Raw genomic sequence first — 20,205 nt, forward strand, 5'->3', positions numbered from 1 at the left:
GTGGGCCAAGGGCAGGAGCCCACAGGTGAGGGAGGAGGGAAAGAGGGGAAGGGAGAGAGCAGGAACAAATAAAAAAAAAGAATACAAAACATATGTAGCCATACTGAGCCGACTGGGTAGGCACAGGGACCCTGACAGTGGGCTTTCTTCATGATGGTGGGTGTTCAGGTTCCAGGAGAGGTCATCTGATATTTGCTGAGACAGGTTGTTATTCTGACACTAGTCCACCAGGTGTTGTTATTTCTCTCTGCATTCAGACTCATCATTGTTGGTGATGAGACCCACCACTTATGTTATCTGCAAACTTGATGATGTGATTTGACCTTTACTGTGAAGTACAGGCATGTGTTAGCAGGGTGAACAGCAGTGGACTAAGGACACAGCCCTGCAGTGAGCCTGTACTCAGTCCTTAGACTTAAAGCCAGAGTCTCTGATTTTCACCAGGTTGGAACCAGGGTTTATGGTTTGCACAGGTGATGACGGTCTTTGAGACAGTGACATCCTCAATGCATTTGCTGATGTAGCTGGTCACTGAGGTTGTGTACTCCTCCAGGTCCACGGTGTGGACAGAGGGGCCGATGGCGTGATTCTGTCAGCCTGCCGCAGGGCAGCTGTGGCTACACCTGTAGCTTGCCTCCACCAGTGTGTGAATGTAAGAGTGAATGAATAGTGGAACTGTAAAGCGCTTTAAGGGTCTCGAAAAGCGCTATATAAATGCAATCCATTTTTATTATTGTTAACAGGTATGGCCCCCTCTGGCCACATTCTCACCTCTCTGAATGTTGTTCTAATCCGTTTGTTGATGGGTCTGTAGACTGGGGTGAGAAGTATGGAGATGTGGTACAATTGTCCGATGTGGGGGAGGGATGAAGCCTTGTATGTGTAAGGGGCTACTATGTAAGGGTGAAGAAGTGCACAGGCTGCCCTGAACGACTAAAGTGTGGTGGGATCTGAGTCCGTGAAGTGTCATACTTATGTATTACAATTAAAATACTTCATGTTCTATACTGTATGGTGACTTCAGGTATTGATAAATATATTTTATACACTGCTGTACTTTACCTAAGCCTAACTATAACAATTAACTCTTAACTTTTTGAAAACAGTAAGGTAATAAACAACACATTTGCTAAGGTAATCTGTATTTCCTCAATTTTAGATGGTTCCAAAGTATAAAAATAAACATATTGACTTCACCAGATTGAAATGTGATATGCACAAACTAGAGGTGGGTGGATCAATTCAAATATTGGTGGTATCAGTACAGTGACTAGTATTAGTATCCTACCGATACTAACACAACAAGATCAATACTTTGTTTCTATCCTCTAAGTTTAGTATGTAGCCAAATGAATTACGTTAAATTAAATATATTTAACTAAAAATATATATCTCAGTCATACACTATGAAAAATGTCTGAACCTTTTTGTGTTGACTGTCATATCTATTTTATTTATAGCCTATAGCAAATTTAAACAAAGGAAGGTAAACTAGGGAGGCATATTTATATTCCAGCTCTCCCAAAAATCTGTTTCAAAATACATAAAAAGCTGAAAGGTGTGATTTGTTGTATTAACTAATTATTGTGGAAAGTAAAAATCACCAATTATGTCGTCATGAAAATTTGTTCCTAATTGATGCAATTGCAAATTGATCATGAAACATTCTCTCCCCTACGTAAGCTGCCTTTATAGGCTAAAGGTATCTGTATCATTATTGGTATCTGCAATACTGGCCTGTGTTTACTTGATATTAGATTAATAGAAAACAAACTGCAACAGCACACAGCACTAACTCAACTGAAAAACATACTGCTGGACCTTTAATGCACCGTCTTGAATGTGTCTTTATGTAAATAAAGTACATTACATAAATTTCAGTGTAATATTACTGTAACCACTGTTGCTACCATGGTATTACTTGGCTGTTGCTACCATGGTATTACTTGGCTATTAACTGATTATTACTTTGATAAATGAATAGTAATAACTAAAATAATTATTGTTTCCACCTTCTTTCACTACTATTACTACTTTATTTCTATTATTTCTATTAGCTGTAATTGAAAGTGCAACCAAATAATTTTTATTTTTTAAAGCAATTAGGAAGTTGCGAAAGTGAAGCTAGTGTTTGAAGTTACTGTTAAGGCTTTGAACTTCACTCATAAATTGTGCAACAGAGCCAGGAAGTCTGTCCTTTACAGTCAGCCTTTGACAGCTGATGTTTCCCAAAATCACTCTGCAGAAACATCACTGATCATTTCAATCTCTCAAAACATTGAAAAAGATTTGTTGTTAAAAAGACTGTCACTTATATTTCATAGTTTAAGGACAGCAATTACTTTTCAATATATTTTTATCTACATTTACTGACAAAAAAAGAGTATATTATATACATTGCTTATACTTAGCATTTTTAAAAACAACGAATATTGGATTGGAATGTAAACATAAATGAAGTTTAAATACTTTATTTATGACGAGTACCACAGAACCTTGGCAATGACACTGTGGTCCCTGTGGAAAACCTGTTAAACTTTTGTGCATATTTGTAAGTGAATGACTCTCCTGTGAGTGTGCGTGCCAGCAAGGATCAACAAACCCAGATTTCAGTATAGCAGTGTTCCAAATGTTGTTGTTTTTTTGGTCTAACATTGGATGGTTATCTGTAGTTTTCCTCCTCAGGTGAATTGGTAGGAAGATCTCGCCTTGTCTCCACCCTTGAATTGTTCTTTATGCAAGTCAACTGCTTATCAGAAGGCAGTTTGACCAGGTGGGATGAAATAGGCTCTCAGAAGGCCCAGAAGCCCTATTTCATAGAGCACAATCTTTCCTTGCTACCTCTCAGGGTAACTAGGGTCTCAGGGAAATCCCAGGTTAGCCTCTACAGTCTGTCTCTAGGCATTGGTATAAGATTGAGCTATCCTGGGAGGCTTTTATCATCTCCAGTTCCTATATTAATTATCAGTGCTGGGGACAGGCACCCCTTTGGTGGTAACAGATATTTAATACAGGGAGTTTCCTACAGGAGAGATCTCTATTCTCCTTTGCAATGAAGGCAATCAGGGAGATGATAGGCCATAGGCAGCTGGGTCCTACACACCTTATTTCCTCATTCCCAAGAAGGTGTTTTGGACTTAAGGGGCCTCAACAGATATCTAAGACCTTTGCCATGCAAAATCTTGATTGTGGTGAGAAACTGCGCGAGAAGATACACACATCCATCCACATCATCTATGTAGGTTGTCAGTCATCTTTTGTAATCTAATATATATTTGGAACCCCACCCTAAGAAGTGTGGATAAACAGATGTCCCCCAGAACCAGCAGTAACCCCGGGATGCAGTGGGCCCAGCTCTGAACTACCAGCAACCCCAGCCCCAGGTAGGGTACAGGAAAAATCAGTACAGAATGTCTGGATATCTACTGTATACCTTCCCTTCCTTTTTTCTCCTTCAGTCCCTCCTGCATATGGTCAAAGTGGCTCCAAACTGCCCCCATACCATTTTGTTATTAGAAATTTCTTCAGTCACCCTTGGGAGTGATTAGAGCACTTGAATTCAGTGATTTGGATGGGTGAGTGCATACTTTTGACAAATATAGTGTACCTTCTTTTGACCCAGGCCCACAGGACAACAGACCAGCTGTTTGTCTACTATAGAGCTAATTGCTCAGGTAACCAGTCACTAAGACAACACTCTCTCGCTGAGGTCATCCAAAAGGCATATGAAATGGCAGTGAGGTTAACCCTTGCCAGGGTGTATGTGGTCTCTCCACCTTATTGGTTTCATGGCGAAGTGCTTCTCTCTCAGAATTCTGTGCAGTGGCCTCCTTGACTAAACAAGTCTATTTCATCAGGTTCTACTGCATGAATCTGGCATCCAATAGTTCATTTGGTGAATGTATGATGATCTTAGTGCAGCAGGACACCCTGAGGACCATGCCTTTGAGGTCATTGCAGTTCAGATTGCTAGGAGAGATTTCATCTTTTAATATGAGACTTGTAAGTCATTGGGCTCTGGAGCTCTAATGCTCTGGAGGGGCCTCTAGATGTGTGGGGCCTGGATCTCCTCCATGCCTGCTTCATGTCCTAGTGGGCAGGGCTATGGCTCCCCACACCTTCTATTAGACACTTACATGGAGAAACCTTGTGAATACAAGCGCGCTTACACACACTTATGTGCACATGGGTGTTCACACCTGAGTACCTGTTTGTACACACTATCTTGGTTGGCTGCTGCCTCGAAACATATCATGCCTTATAAGTACTGTTTTCTGCTCAGTAGCATTCAATACTTATTATTTACTGTTACTTATGCTTATGTTGGTTGTTGCTGTGGATTTCCTATCGTGTTGTTCTCTTTCTGCTTGTCTTTTTTTGTTTTCCAGCAGGTTAACTCTGTCTCTTTTCTCCTCTATTTTTCTTTCCGTCTCCTTCTGTTGAGCCTCTTACCAACTTCTCTTTCCTTCCTCTTTCTCGTTCCTATCTGCCAGTCCTGTCCGTTTCGATTGTAATAATTTAAAAGTAAAAAAATAAATAAATAATAAAGATTGAACAAACTATGACAGTCAAGTGGTCCTGTATGGTAAAATCCGTAATGATCTGCTTGGGAAAGGACAGGCAAAAAAATTGAAAAACAATAGCGATTAGTGTGCTGCCAACTAATATGTGGAATATGTAGCATGGACAGTCAACCAACGATTTATTCTGGTTTGAATGTTTATAATAATACAGCATTTGCCAGTGTAATTCAGTGAATTCATATTTGGAGGTTTACTGTAATGGTAAAAAATTGACTTAATTTATGTGCACCAGAATATTATTTTTTAATCAGTTATGTTTATGGAACAACATATTAGGTGTTTGATTAAATCAAGAGGGTCATAGTTGAGGTGAGTGCATCCATACAATGTTTTGTTTTTTTTGTTGTTGTTTTTTTGCATACGTAAATGAAATTCTTGCAGTTTGATATTGACTCTTATCCAGAAAAAAAAAACGTCTGAATTTGATGTGTGGCTATTTTACCTGACATCCTTTTTGTAGAGACTGTTGTCTCTTACCACATACTAATTTCCTTTGACTTGAAGTTGACTCACATTGAGAAGGGAAGCTTATTTATACCAGTGTACTTTCTATTTATTTTTTTAATTACCAGTGACATTTGCAATGAAATAAAAAGGGAGAACTGAGTCCACTAGCAAAACATGTTGCTCCTATTTGAAATTGTACTTTTTTTGTGCTATGCAACCCCTCAGAACTATTTGTATGTGACAAAACAGTCTTATCTGGCACCCTAGAAATTAGAGCAGGTATTTCCAGTGACAGACAAATGTTATAGGAATTCTTTTTAAAAGCAGAAATAAAATTCCTGATTGAGTGAGCTAATTTGAAACTGCAAGTAATGTCGTTGCTGAGGTTTACTGTTTTTCTTTCCCCTCTCTGCCCTCACAAGTGAAGATACATCTCAATTTCTCAGCAAGGCAGTGATTCATCATACTTCAGTCATTCTCTGAGACTGGGATGCAGGAAGTCATGCACATGCAGTGTGTTGGAAGAGTAGGTGGCAAGAGAGAGAAAGTGAGAGAGCAGGGTCAACTGGAGGTTATGGCTGCGGTTGAATGAAACTCTTAGCACAGTGAGTAAAGCTTTACCACGGAGCAGCATGAGGTACAAGTAGTACAATAAATTAAAGGAGTGCTTGGCAGGCAAGTAGCTGAACAGTTAAACAGTCATGTTTCATGTTATAGATAAAGAGTGTAAAGAAATTCTGTCTTTTTCCATAAATGTCTCAGGGGTGAAAATTTTGTCATTACATGGAAAGAAAAGCAATGCTAGTTCTTAAAACTAGTTCTCCTTTTGGGTAGCATGTATTTATGCTTGTCTACAAAAATAAATGCTTATCCCTTCTTTCTCCAAAAAGTGACAAAATAACAAAGGAATTTCAGTGTTACTAAAAGAAAAAGCCTAAAATTCCTTCAAATGCTTTGATACACAGGCTTACATCTAGTGTTGGGGCTTTTACTCAAACAAAAAAATCTGAACATAAGTGTTGCATCTTCAAAAAAACCAAATTAGGAATCAATGATCCACACACAGGGAATACAGTTGCTTCTTATTTACTGAACCTTGTGTCACATGTTACAGGTATAACTTTTTACACCAGCCTAACTTACAGCCCTCTCTACTTCTACATTCTTACATTTACCTCAGCTTTTGGAACAGCCTCGCATTGGTGGTTCAGTGGTAGAGCTTTTGCCTGCCACGCGGGAGACACGGGTTCGTTTCCCGGCCAATGCTCAGAATTGCAAGAAATTCTTATTATGTATTATACCTTTTATCATTTAAAACTACACATTTTATCTGAAATGTGACTGCAATGAGAAAAAAGTATAATTGCATAAAAAATACACTGAAAAAACTGGGAGCACTGGACTATCAGAGAATAATGCAAAATCAGTAAAGGGACAGCTAGGAGTTATAAACCATTCTGAATTTCACCTGCTTTGGTGAAAATAAAAGTGGCAACAGATGCTGTGGAGGGGCAAAGAAAACCACCAAAAAGTAAATGGTTTGTAGGTGGTACCTCTTTATCGATGATGACAAATTTTTCTCTAGTTTTGATTTTTGTTAGTAATGTTGTGACTACACAGCAAATCCAGCATGTCCAAATTAACACTGTCGGATTTGATTTCAACACTATTAAAGTGTCTATATGGGTCCACACCACAGAGTGTTAATTTAACTCTTTTTGGAGAGTTGGTACGTTAACTCTGATTTAGTGTTAAACACCAAATCTTTCTGGAGTTGATAATTTAACACTTGGTGTTAAGAGTTTATATATTAACTCTCAAAGAGTATTTTAGTTTAACTACGTGAGAGTTATCTTCTAATTAATTCTAAAAAGCGGGAATTTTACTGTTCTGAACTTCTAGAAATTTCTTTTGGAAATAAACATTTACTAAAAAGACGCAATGGTTTTTGAAAAACATTTATTCTGAACTGTGCACCACAATTTCAAAGCATTTTCTGAAAGCTGTAACAGTGTACATGTTCTCACTTTCATTAGAATTTTGTTTATCAAAAGGTCTGACATAGATGAGCTGGTAAATGCAAATAACAGCATTCTCATCACTTATTTCTTCAATACAATATGCATGTCCTTCATTCATCACTTTGTGGAACTTCAACGCACTTCTGCTCTCCCCCATATTCCATCTTCACAAGCATATCCTATGTGGAGATTGAATAAAAATTAGTTGATTAATGGCACAAATAATCCAGTAATCAATTGCAGCACAGTAAAAAAAAGGAATCCGTTTTGAGCCATTACTTGTGTAAAGTATTTTCCCATAAGACAAGGACACAGGCAACAGGTAATACTGAACTAAATGTAAAACCTCAACCTTTTTCATTTTTACCTAAACCGTGTGCACAAAACTCTGGAGGGATCTAAATGCTAATGTAGAACCCAGTCAGGACGTCTGCTAATGCTGTTTGCTCGTTTTTTTTTTTTTTATGGGAGATCGTTTTCAGGCTTCAAGTAGCACCATTATACCAATATTTCACATTCTAGACATTGTTTTAGGTGTATTTGACCAAAAGTTTGACTGAAAATTCACATGCAAGCTTTTTTTCAAGGCTGTGGTATTTGCCCGCAAACAATACCTTTCAGCTAGCTAAAACAGAATATTATTCCATCTCCGAGCAACATGGCTAATGCCTTTCACACAGCTTTGTTTCAACTCCAAAGAGCCACAGAAGTAAAAGCTCATAATAATAATTGAAACAATCTTTGAAAAAATGACTTACCAAGCATAGTAAACAACTCAAATATGTAGAGCAAAATGTTCTGAAACGGCTTCACTTCAGCTTCGATTGGAGCCTATGGTGCTGGGGGCGGAGTCTGTGAATTTACTCTGTTGGTGTCGTAGCCCCTCTAGGAGTTCAGAGTTAAGAGGTCAAGAGTTAATGTTTCCATTGTAACACCCCCAGATTTGAAATAGAAACACTCATTTTTAACACTCGATTTTAACTACTATCATTTTACACCTCAGAGTTACATTAAAAGAATGTGACTCTGCTTAGAGTAAAATTAACTCTACTTTTGCAAGAAGACTACTAACACCAAAACATTTAACACTTTTGAATTTGCTGTGTACTAGTAGTAATAAACTGTAAGATCATTAGGGTCAGACTTTCTTTAGTTATGGGTTATGTTATGTGATATTAGACCTATTGTCAGATATGGAGATGGAGTTGTCACGATTCATGCCACGGGCACGAGCACTGTGTGGGATTTGGGGAGAATCGCCATGGGAGACACAGTGCGAAGATTGCCAAGAGGAAACGGTGACTATGTCACCAGTGCTCCTCACCACCAACATGGTCTCGAGTACCTCCAGGGTATGAGGACGCTTAGCCTCCAGAGCTAACTACGGAGGAAATTTGTTCACAGACGATTTATGAAGTTGCAGACTCTGTTTGTATGACTCAGGCAGCTAATTCTGAGACTGATTATGCTGCCGAATTGCCTTGCTCTAAGGTAAAATATTATACCTGTGCTCTCTCAAATGTGGTTTGTGTTTCTGAATTTCCTGATCTTGAGACTGGTTTGTGTCTGTCTGTGGCAGGGATAGTTTCAGAGATGTTGGTGTGTGCTGCTAACCTGGTCTTCCCAGAGACTGAAACTCTGACCAGGGCCTCTCCAAAGATTAAGGACAAGAGCTAAGTTTATTCTGGACCCCCAATGGACCCTGAATCTAGGCAGCATTCGGCCATGTCAGCTGTCAGACTGTGCCTCTTTTGTTGTCTTAGGCCCCATTAGCATTGGTCTGGGGACTGGGGGACTCAGGGCACATGTCTTTATCTTGGGCTAGGATTTATCTTGGGGTGGCAGTCCTCACGTGTCGCCCTGCCTGTGTGTCTGTGTAGGCATACTCTGCTGTCGTGTGTTTTGTCTTGGCTCCTCTCCAAGTCCTCTGTTTCCCTGTTTATCTGTATAGGTGTTTGGACGTGTGTATGTGTTTCCTGAAGGACTGGTTTACAAGTGTCATCAGGCTGAGGAGGCTGCTGGAGGCAGCCACACCTGCGGCTCATCAGCCATCACCAAGTTGCAGCTGATACTTTCATTGCCAGCTTCTCTATTTAACTGTGTGGCTGAGCTTCAGTCGACGCTGGATTGTTGAGTTCGCTTGTCAGCCCCAGTTAGCTAGTGAAAACTTTGTGTGTGTGTTGCTTGCCAGTTTGACTGATGTGTTTTTTCCCACTTGGTGTTGGGAGTTTGTCACGGGAGCAAAGCCACTGTACAGATTTGAAATTGTAGTTGTCATGATTCATGCAACCCATCTCTGTGTCTAAGAGGTGAGAGGAATTTAGGACTTGAAACTGACATTTGACAACAGAAAATATATTGTAAATTTTGTATTTTGCTCAAGTTAGTGGTTTAGGTTGAGAGAAAAAGAGGAAAGGAAAAGTAGATGGAGATACTGTATGTTTTGGGGGTGGGGGTTTCCCAGTGAAGAGGTCTACATGAACAATGATTTGTTTCAGGAAGTTTTTCATCCTCTATTTGATTTCAACTGAAAAATAATTAAGTAGGGGGTTAAGCTTTGCTGATGAACTGTCCCTATGTCATGTAACCCAAACTCAGCTTAAAACTAAAAAGTCCATGTGGTGAATTGTACAAACACTAAAAAAGGAACTCCAAAAAATGTGGTAAATGGTTCATGGAGTAGTTCTTATATAGTACTTTTGTACTACTACTAAGTGCTATATCCCTACCTCTCTCTACTGAGCTACAGACACCCCATTTGACACAGAGAATTTCATTTTTTTAGGTCTAAGAGGGACCCACAATATATATTAAAATTCAAGAGTATTTTTAAATCTATAAATAAAAGTATTTTCCCTTAAATTCCTGCCCCGAAATCCAGATCCAGGTTCCCTACAAAAATTAAACACTTTTGAAGTTGGCCTCCTCCACCTGTGGTACACAGGAAAACGGAGAGAGTAATTTTTCCAGAGTCAACATCATTTTCATCTAAAAGAGTAGTTATTGCACGTTTTGGAACCTAATCACTTCAATTGGCCGCTAGAGTTGGAGCCAAAAGACAGAGGAAATTCTATCGGAGTAATATAGAAAGACCACGCCCATTTTCGCTTCTTAAGTTTCGTTTCTGCCGCCATTTTCTTATCCCGCAGTGGAACGGAGGCGACTGTCAGCATAAGCCAGGTAAGTGAGCAAAGTGCTAAATAATGATTTTATATAGAATAAAATGTGGAGTTTTTGTTTATGTGAAGGGTAATGCATGTATTATATTACAGCTTCTGAGTTTGTGGGTCTTACATGCTACATAATTGCCAAGGTTTATGCTAATGTTAGCTTCCAACAAAATTAATGTTGTTCGACCACTCAGACAGCTATATTTCAATAAACTTAATTTAGCATTGCTGAATAGCTGTTTTAGGTAGTATAATTGACCAGGGAAGTGTGTTTTTAACAAATCCTGTGCACCAATGTTTTATCCAAAATGGTAGGTGAGCACATGTTTTTTACTCAGAATTGAATTGTGTGCATGGTTGCAGTCTGTAGCCCCTAGTGTATTAGATTAGCATTATACAAACTTCCTATTGCTGCAATGTAGAGCTTTCTATTACTTATGTGTTTTTTTTACATGCTTTTTCATCATCATCATCATCAACTTTATTTATAAAGCACTTTAAAACAACCACAGCTGACACAAAGTGCTGTACATTGGAACTGTAAAATAAAATTACATGAGATATAAATAAAAAACAAATAAAAGAAGAGTGAAATCATTAATTAAATAACTACTGCATTAAAAAAGAAACTAAGTCTCACTGAGGTTAAAAGCCAAGGAATAAAAGTGGGTTTTAAGACGTGATTTAAAAGTGGACAGTGAAGGGGCCTCTCTAACATGCATGGGCAAATTATTCCATAATTTTGGAGCCACAATAGAGAAGGCCCTGTCCCCTCTGAGCTTCCTCCTGGATCTCGGTACCTCCAGGAGCAGCTGGTCAGCTGACCTGAGAGACCGACAGGGTATGTGGGGATGAAGAAGCTCAGAGAGGTAAGGCGGGGCAAGACTGTGTAGACATTTAAAAACAAACATAAGAATTTTAAAATTAACTCTAAAAGACACAGGCAGCCAGTGCAGAGAGGCCAGCACGGGGTTTATATGCTCTCTTTTTCGAGTTCCTGTTAGGAGTCGTGCAGCCGCATTTTGAACCAGCTGCAGACGTGAGAGCAATGACTGACTGACCCCCACATAAAGTGAGTTACAGTAGTCCAGGCGGGAAGAAATAAAAGCATGGATCACTGTTTCAAGGTGCTGCCTCGAAAGAAAAGATTTTAGTCTTGCCAGTCGCCTTAAATGATAAAAACTGGACTTCACCACTGCTCTGATTTGGTTGTCCAATTTAAAATCACTGTCCAACTTAAAACCAAGGTCAGTAACAACAGATTTAAAATAGACTTCCAGGGATCCTAAAACAACAGAGGAGGACTCACAGGGACCACTGGGTCCAAACACCAACACTTCTGTTTTCTTTTTATTAAAATTTAAAAGGTTTCGAGCCAACCAAGCTTTAATGTCATCTAGACATGTCAAGAGAGGTTTTATGGAGATGGCATCCTTGCGTTTTAGTGTCAAATAAATTTGGCAGTCATCGGCATAACAGTGAAATGAGATCCCATGCCTTCTAAGGATAGAACCCAGAGGCAGTAGATACAGAGAAAAGAGCAGTGGCCCTAAAATTGAGCCCTGTGGGACACCACATGACAGAGGAGCAGAAGACGATTCGTAACCGAGAAGGCTGACAGAGAAAGTTCTATCTGACAAATAAGACCTAAACCAATTGAGTGCAGTGCCACCAATACCCACTACATCATGTAATCGAGAAATTAAAATATTGTGGTCTACTGTGTCAAAGGCAGCAGTTAGGTCAAGCAAGACAAGAACAACATGGTTACCAGAATCACATGCCAGAAGGAGGTCATTAAAAACCCTTAATAATGCAGATTCTGTGCTGTGAAGGGTTTTAAAACCTGACTGAAAAACCTCAAAGATTCCATTTTCATCTAGAAAATCTTTCAGTTGACTAAAAACAATTTTCTCTAAAACCTTGGAGACTAAAGGCAGCTTGGAAATAGGCCTATAGTTCGCTAAAACTGTGTGATCAAGGCCAGGTTTCTTAAGCAGTGGCTGTACTACTGCATGTTTGAAATTTGCAGGAACCACACCAGAAGACAGACTGCTGTTAATAATGTCAAGGACATACTGTTGTATACTAGGAAAAATTTCTTTAAAGAATTGTGGAGGGACAGGATCCCGTGGGAACCTGTGGGCTTAATATGGCGAACCACATCCTCTAAAGAGGAGAGCGTCACAAGCTCAAACTGAGTGAAAACAGCAGCGCAAGGGACAGAGACTGAGGGGTCAGAGTCAGGAGCTGTGATAAGAGCCCTGATGGTGACAACCTTTTCAATAAAAAAGTTCAGAAAATCATTGCAAATCTCAGGAGAAACTTCCAAACAGACATTCAAAGGAGTATTAAGAACAGTGTCAATGGTCCTAAATAACACACGTGGGTTATGACAGTTGGAAGAAATAATATTTACAAAATATTCCCTTTTTGCCTCTTTAACAGTGTTCTGGTAGCGATGCCAGCAGTCTTTGAGAATTTGAAATGATACATGCAGTTTATCCTTTTTCCACTTCCGTTCTGCTCGACGACATTCCCTCTTAACAGCACGACTGCTCTCATTAAACCAAGGCTCAGGTTTAGCCTTAAGCTGCCTGGTTTTTAAAGGAGCCACAGAGTCCATGATTTTTTGACAGCAAGAATTAAACCAGGAATGTAGGTCTTCTGTGTCAGAGGAAACAAAGTCAGAAGGCCCGCCGAGCTGATTAAAAGCAGCAGAAAACTGCGCAGCAGTGGCGGGGTTAATAACCCGACAGCACCGAGTAGCAGCGCCAGGTTTAACTGCGGTATATGTCAAACCAACGTTGAATAACACAGGCATATGATCTGAGAGTGCACAGTCACAAATCTCCAAGTCAGTGACAGGCAGACCATATGACAGAACATTTCATCAGAACAGAGCATCGTGAGATTGTAAGACATACCGTATTTTCACGACCATAAGGCGCACTGTGCTAAAAGGCGCAGTCTCAGTTATGTGTGCCCTTACTGTATTTAACACACACATAAGGCACACTGGACCATAGGGCGCATACAAGTACCGTATGCGTATTTAAAAATAAAGCGGGAGCAAACCTGAGTTCGGTACCTTACTCACATTTTTATTACCAGTAATCGTCATCATCAACAACACACAAGCATACAAGTGTGCGTATTTAAAAATAAAGCAGGAGCAAAACAAAGTTTGGTACTCACATTTTTATCATCAATCAAACCCATCGAAGTCCTCATCCTCTGTGTCTGAATTGAACAGCTGCGCTAAATCTCCATCAAACATGCCAGGTTCACTGTCTTCACCGTCAGAGTCACTTTCCGTGCCGTGCGGCTCCTCGGAAACGATGCCGGCTTTTGCGAAAGCTCGAACAACAGTGCCAGCAGACATGTTAGCCCAAGCATCTACAATCCATTGGCAAATTGTGGCGTAACTCGCCCGGCGCTGCCTTCCACTCTTAGTGAAACTGTGGTCTCCACCGGTCATCCATCGCTCCCAGGCCGCTCGCAGCCTTACTTTGAACGGGCGGTTCACACCGATGTCCAGCGGTTGGAGTTCCTTTGTCAGGCCTCCCGGAATGACAGCAAGCTCACAGTTCATTTGCTTCACAAGTTTTTTCACATCTGCTGTGAGATGGGCACGCATAGAGTCACAGATCAACAGCAATGGTGATGCGTGGAAAAAACCACCTGGTCTCCTTACATACACCTCCCTCAGCCAGTCTTTCATCATTTCCTCATCCATCCAGCCCTTTTCATTTGCCTTAATGATGATTTCTGCTGGAAACTTCTCTTTAGGCAAAGTCTTTCGCTTAAAAATCACCATAGGCGGCAGTTTCTGTCCATTAGCATGGCAGCCAAGCACAACAGTAAAAGAAGGCTTGTCATACCCCGTTGTGCGTATCGCTACCGTGCTGGTCCCCTTCTTCTCCACAGTGTGACTCACCGGGATGTCAAAAGTGAGCGGGACCTCGTCCATGTTTGTGATGTGGCTGGGTTGGATGTTTTTGTCGCCAATGTGTTTGCTGCAGTAGGAGCGGAAGATGGCCAGCTTTTCCTTATAATCCGCTGGAAGTTGCTGCGCTACCGTAGTCCTGGTCCGGATGGAAAAATGGCACCGTTTCATAAAACGAAAGCACCAAGACGGACCTCCTTGGAAATGTTCAATGTTCATCTCTTCAGCTAGTGAAACTGCTTTCAGCCGAATGGTGACCGTCGAAACGCTTCTCCCGCTCGCTCTTTGCTCGATGATCCACCGCTCGAGTCTTTCCTCCAACTCGAGCCACCTCGCCTTATGTCTGCGGAAACTCAGCTGCGTTTTCTTGACCTGCCGGAGCTTGTTTTCCAGCTTCCTCCATTTGCGAACCATCGATTCGTTAATCTTAAATTCTCTCGCCGCTGCTCGATTTCCATGTTCCTCCGCGTAGCTGATGGCCTTCAGTTTAAACTGTGCTTCGTAAGCGTGTCTCTTTGCCATTTTCAGGGTTGTTAAAACAACGATGTCCTGCATAATGCACATACCTGTTCTTTTATACAGGTATGTGCGATTGTCCCGGTATATACGATCAACGCCCACACTTCACCCTTTAACGTTCTCATGGTGTTCTCTACTACGTCCTCCTTACAACACATAGGGCGCACCGCGCTATAGGGCACGCCGCACTTTTTGAAGAAAATCTAAGACTTTTAAGTGCGCCTTATGGTCGTGAAAATACGGTACAAGGAATATATGTGTGTGTTTTGTTCAATTTTGCAAGTATTTGTAATAAATCTGATTATTTAACAATATCCTTTTCATATCATGAAGGATGCAAGCTGTGCGTGTAAAGTATAGAGAACAACAAAAGTACATCTGTTTTGAGGGCCAACTGACCTACACATCGTTTTTGGAATGTGGTGAGTAAAAAAATCAAAGTTTCCAGTGTGTTTCATAGCTTGTGTGAATCAGTCAAGCTTTGGGGATGGTGCTGTAATAGCTGCTATACCAAATGTTTAGGCTTTTTTTCTGGTTCAGTTTATGTAATTTCACTTTTTTTTTTGCCTTGTTCTGGTATTAATTTCAAATGTATAATGCAATTTTATAATGTTCACAGTTGCCAAGAAGTTCAACATTCCAAACTTGGACTTCAAAGTTTTTGATGACTCAAAGACTGAAGTTGATGAGGATGTTTTTGATTTCCTTATGAAAAAACAAAACCTTGGTGTGCTAGAGATTTGTCAAGCAGAAGGTCCAAATCCAGATGGTAAGTATCTTGGAATGTCATCATCATCGTCATTTTTAAACTTTTAATTGACCGGGTAGTGGGGAGAGAAACCACAGTCCAGTTTATTTCCTTGTTGCAAGTTGAGAGGGTGTGAGCAGTTACGTAAGCACAGTCAGTTGTCCTATCAAATTACTTGGTCCAAATATTAAGATTGGCCAAACTTTTTTCAGGATCCCACGGAAATGGAATAATGATGAGTTTCTATCCCTGATGGAATTTTTAACAGTTTAATGTCCCATCAGCTTGGTAACAGCATTTTAACTTAAGCAAAGAAAAATCTAACATCTGCAGAAAGGTAAATGTCACTAGAATCACTCAATCACTGACCCACTGTGTCATTCATGCTTTAAGTCCTGGCTAGTAGAACATGTTCTGTGTAAGGCAAGCTAATAAATTTACTGAATTGTTTTCAAATAATCCTATATTTTGCTGGGTACTACAATGTTTATGATTGTGTAAATAACACTAACCATCATACAAACTTAAACAAGAAGGCAAGAAGACATGAAACACTAAACATATAAAGGCTAATTTACATCATGGAGCCCTGCTCTCAAAAACTGACATGGATTTAACTATTTCTGAAGCTGGACTAAAGAAATAACTGCTAAACATTTAAAAAGATTTTCTGTTTGTTATGGAATGTGATGTCATGTGGTTGGTTGTGACTAATAAACTTAAATTAGTTTGTGTTATCGATTCTGTCACTCATTGGCTAAAACAGGAACATCAAGGCACTACAACTAAAAATCTTCAACACTGCTCACTCATAAAGCACTTTACAAACCCAGCTACATGAACCTCATTGTTGCAGTCAGGGGCAGCACAAAAGTGACCTCTATAATTTTTATGATTTGATAGATTCTTCTGCAAGCACCTCCTTTACCAGTTCCAGTGGAAAAATTGAAGTGGACTCTGATGACACCATATTATTGGAACACAGTCCTACAACAAGACGGAGAGCTGACGACACTTCTCTTGCCCGAATAAGCTATGTAGTTTGCTGTATACCCTTTCAGAAAGTTGACACAAATTTGAATATATTATATGTATTATTATCACTGTCATAAAAGCACAAGATTCTGCTGTCTTTCCTTCAGCACAGGTCTGCAAATTGTAGACCAGATCGGCAACATAAAAAGTTAGTGTGCTTGAGAGACAGACAAATTTAAGGGTAATTATTTATGCTTTTTAACAGAACTTTAGGTGGCTTTGAAGCACAGTGATCATGAATATCTAATGAACCTCAATTCTATACTAAAACATACTTTAAAAAATAACATGTATTCGTGACTATAGACCTTTGATTTGATCTAGAACGAACCTGAAAGCTTTTTTAGTATCACAAGAAAATATTTATGATATATTGATTATATATTATTATATCGCTCTATTTTACTGTAACTTCGATGGTTGAAGATGTTCTAAAGAACAAACCAGGAGGAGAGAGGATCATCAATGAGTATGCCCGGACAAAAAGCCTAACGGATAGCAGACGGTCAAGATATTAGTTGCACATATGACAAGTGAACATGGGTATGCTGACATAGTTATTTCATAAGTATATATATGATAAATTCATTTATCATTTATTCATTCATTTATTTTCTTAGAGGTGGTATTTAGACTTTCAACTTTGTGTTTGTCTGTGTAGGACAAGTCCTTCAAGACATGTTAAAGAGAAATATGCAAAGGGTATCATCACGTTGTTCCCATACCTGGCTGATCCTAGGAGCAGGCTGGGCTATGTAAGTACAAAAAAGAATAAGTTCAAATAATTTACTTTTCACTCGTGAATGTAAGACATTTTTCAGGCATGAAATATATGTAGAATTTACTTAACAGTTTGGCTCTGGATTGAGTAAAGCTGAAGATGTTTTTCTTTTCGCAGGACTTTCCTCTGTGCTGCCTTTTCTTAACTCTCATTATTTAAATCCCTTTAGAGTTCAGCGCTCCAGTCCCGAGCAAGGGAGCTCAATTGCTGCAATTTTCAGATTGAAAGTGTAAATATATTTTAACATGTTAATTAAAATATTTCATTTAATTTTAGGAGCATTTTTACAATGCAGAAGATGGGAGTGGGTATCTGGCTTGGAGATTGAAGTTTATCCAAAAGGAAGCTTCTAATGGACAAAACAAGACTCCCAGAATGTCAAAAACGCAAATGGGTATGTGATATAGTTAGTAGTTATAATTCAAGTCTCACTCATCTGGAGACTAAACTGCATGCATGAAAATTCTAGCTGAGTTCTCAAGCCTTGTAGGACACGGTGTCACTTTTTTGTCTTATTCATATCCACTGTTAGGGGGCCCAACATCTGATAGAGACTGTTTCAGAGAAGACAACTGCCTAATGACAGACAGCTTGTGTTCTGAGGCTATTGCACTGATGAAACATACAGCTGATGAAGGAATTGTTATGATGAAGATGAAGCAGACCTTCAACTATTGCCAAAATATGATTCATGATCCAGTGAAGTCATCTGATATCTTTTTGGACTTCCCAAGATTCCTGGATATAGGAGGATTAGTATGTTTATCTTACCTTCAACTTCCCTCACTGTTACATTTATAAGTTGAGGTGCATCTGAGAAAAAAGTGAGCATAAAAGTTGTTTGATACAAGGAGTTTCAAAAACTTAATTTCATCTCTTCTGCAGATTGAACAAGATTTTACTTTGATGTTCGATGAAGCCACCTCTGTGAAGTTCCTGGAGAAGTGGCCCACTATCTACAAGCAGAAAGTCCTCAAACAAAGCCGTAGTCTCACGCAATCAGATGACCTTCAGTACCTTGTGCAAAATGCTGAATGCACAATAGAAGTGGAAAATGGTGAGATAAAATAAATGGAATTTTATTGTTGTGTTTTAATTGGAGCATTTGAAAGTGTAACACCGTCACCTGCTGTCGCTTTTTTTTTCAAAACTTTATAATGTAAGTGTTAACACAGTTGCAGATAACGTGTTTTGGCAGCTAATTATTGTTTCCAATTTACTTATGTTTCCAGGATGGGACAGTGACATGTCATCCATTTTGATCCTTGTACACCTGTTACCACCATCACCTCATGGCCGCAAGAGACCAGGAAAGCTGTCAGCCAGACAAGCCTGTGACCATCTTGTCAAGTTTGTCAAGGTAAAGTTACAGTAAAGGAAACATAACTAGTTATATTTACATTGATAACAATATTTCAGATGAACTAAAAGGTGTATGTTTAAATACAACTATGAATTTAGTCATTACCAAGAGATGTATACAGCTCAGTCAAGCAGCCTTTATGTCTTCCACAACCATATGTAGGCTGTATTTGCAACATCACACATTTCTTTTATCACTTGAGTAAAGTACACAAACAACAAGTCATTCCAAACTTTAAGTTCATTGTAAATAGAAATGCTACAATTTCAACAAATTAACTGTCATGGTAATTAACATATTTATATAGATTATATCTGCATATAGATTTTTGTAGATATACAGATAACAGATACTAGTTTTGACAAGCTAGTAGTTAAAATTGAACTAGTTTTGTCTGTTTTGTATCTGTCCTTAATTCTGTCAGCTTCTTGTTTTTTAACCGAAGTCTTATCATGTTGGAACGTTTATCTGTCTTTGTGTCACAGACGGGAACTAGCATCCAGGGGCATCTCGATGGCATCACAGAGAGCCTTCAACCATACCTTCTTGCAGTGGGCACTCAGAGGAATGTGATTCACAAGTACTTCATTGTGATAGACAAACATGCAGTCCCTTGTAAGTCACCAGGCTCTCTTGCTTGTTTTAATGAGCTTTTCAAAGCTCACTTTGTCTTTGGTACGTCATATGACCACGATCTGGTCAATATGTACAACTTCCTGCAGACCACCATTTACGAGATAGATGTTGATACAACCCAAGTGAATCCTAGGGTTGCAGAGTTGAGGGCTCGGATGCTGCGTTGAATTTTTTTTTTCTACTAAGAGTGTTGAGCTGGAATGTTTTGTTTCATTTGCAAGAGGTCCCAGACAAATGCTAATTCCTTGATAAAGCATTTCAAAGTGATCCATGGACTCTGTTCTGGTAAGACTCTTCGTCTTAAATGTGGCCAGTTTGGTTGTGCTCAAGTTTATGGCACATTTTCTGGGTTCAAGTTTTGTGTACAAGAGATGGACCTCATGTAATTTGTGTTGAAGAGCTTTTCTGTTGTAAAGCATTTGATTTACAGGTGTCATACAGTGATAGTGATTCCAGTTTTTATATTGTACCATACTGTTTCCTGTGAACAATAAAGGTGGCTGTTAAAATATAAATAATTTCTGATTTATTTATTGTACCTTGCAGTGAATGATAATACATAGAGGGCGAAATAAAGTCACATATTTTTCTTCTTTTAATTCTATTTAGAGTAAAATTTAGTTGTATGTAAAATTTAAATTCTATTTGGAGTGAAAATGTTGTTCTATTTGAAATAAATTAGAATTCAATTCTGAGTAAAATTCTGCTCTATTTAGAATAAAATACTATGTAGAGTAAAATTCTGTTCTACTCAGAGTAAAATTAGGGTGGAGTTGTTTTTATTTTATACTAAACTGAGTAAATTATCATCATGTGTATTAAAATATTTGCAGTGAATAGAGTAGATTTAACTCTGAAAGTTTAACTCTACCGTAAGAGTAAACTTTACTCCATTTAGACTGGGACCAAATACTGTCTTTTTTAGAGTAAATTTTTTTTCAATTTGAGTAAAA

The 20,205-nt window shown here is 39.1% G+C and overlaps 1 protein-coding gene across 2 annotated transcripts; it reads left to right on the plus strand.

Moving 5' to 3' along the window:
* Window positions 1–14,170: 14,170 nt before the first annotated feature.
* Window positions 14,171–19,815, plus strand: LOC113007128 (uncharacterized). Of its 2 annotated transcripts, XM_026143563.2 has the most exons (9): window positions 14,171–15,111; window positions 15,309–15,458; window positions 16,341–17,015; window positions 17,134–17,227; window positions 17,530–17,647; window positions 17,786–18,009; window positions 18,139–18,310; window positions 18,486–18,613; window positions 19,102–19,815. In XM_026143563.2, exons 3-9 carry the CDS (start codon window positions 16,999–17,001, stop codon window positions 19,417–19,419), a joined length of 1,071 nt encoding a protein of 356 aa, XP_025999348.1. In that variant the 5' UTR covers window positions 14,171–15,111; window positions 15,309–15,458; window positions 16,341–16,998; the 3' UTR covers window positions 19,420–19,815. The 2 variants fall into 2 exon arrangements, with proteins under 2 accessions (XP_025999348.1, XP_080146199.1); XM_080290073.1 differs by lacking the exon at window positions 14,171–15,111 and having other exon boundaries at window positions 15,187–15,458.
* Window positions 19,816–20,205: the final 390 nt, after the last annotated feature.

This window comes from Astatotilapia calliptera, chromosome 15 (assembly GCF_964374335.1).
Source record: "Astatotilapia calliptera chromosome 15, fAstCal68.1, whole genome shotgun sequence".
Taxonomy (NCBI): Eukaryota; Metazoa; Chordata; class Actinopteri; order Cichliformes; family Cichlidae; genus Astatotilapia; species Astatotilapia calliptera.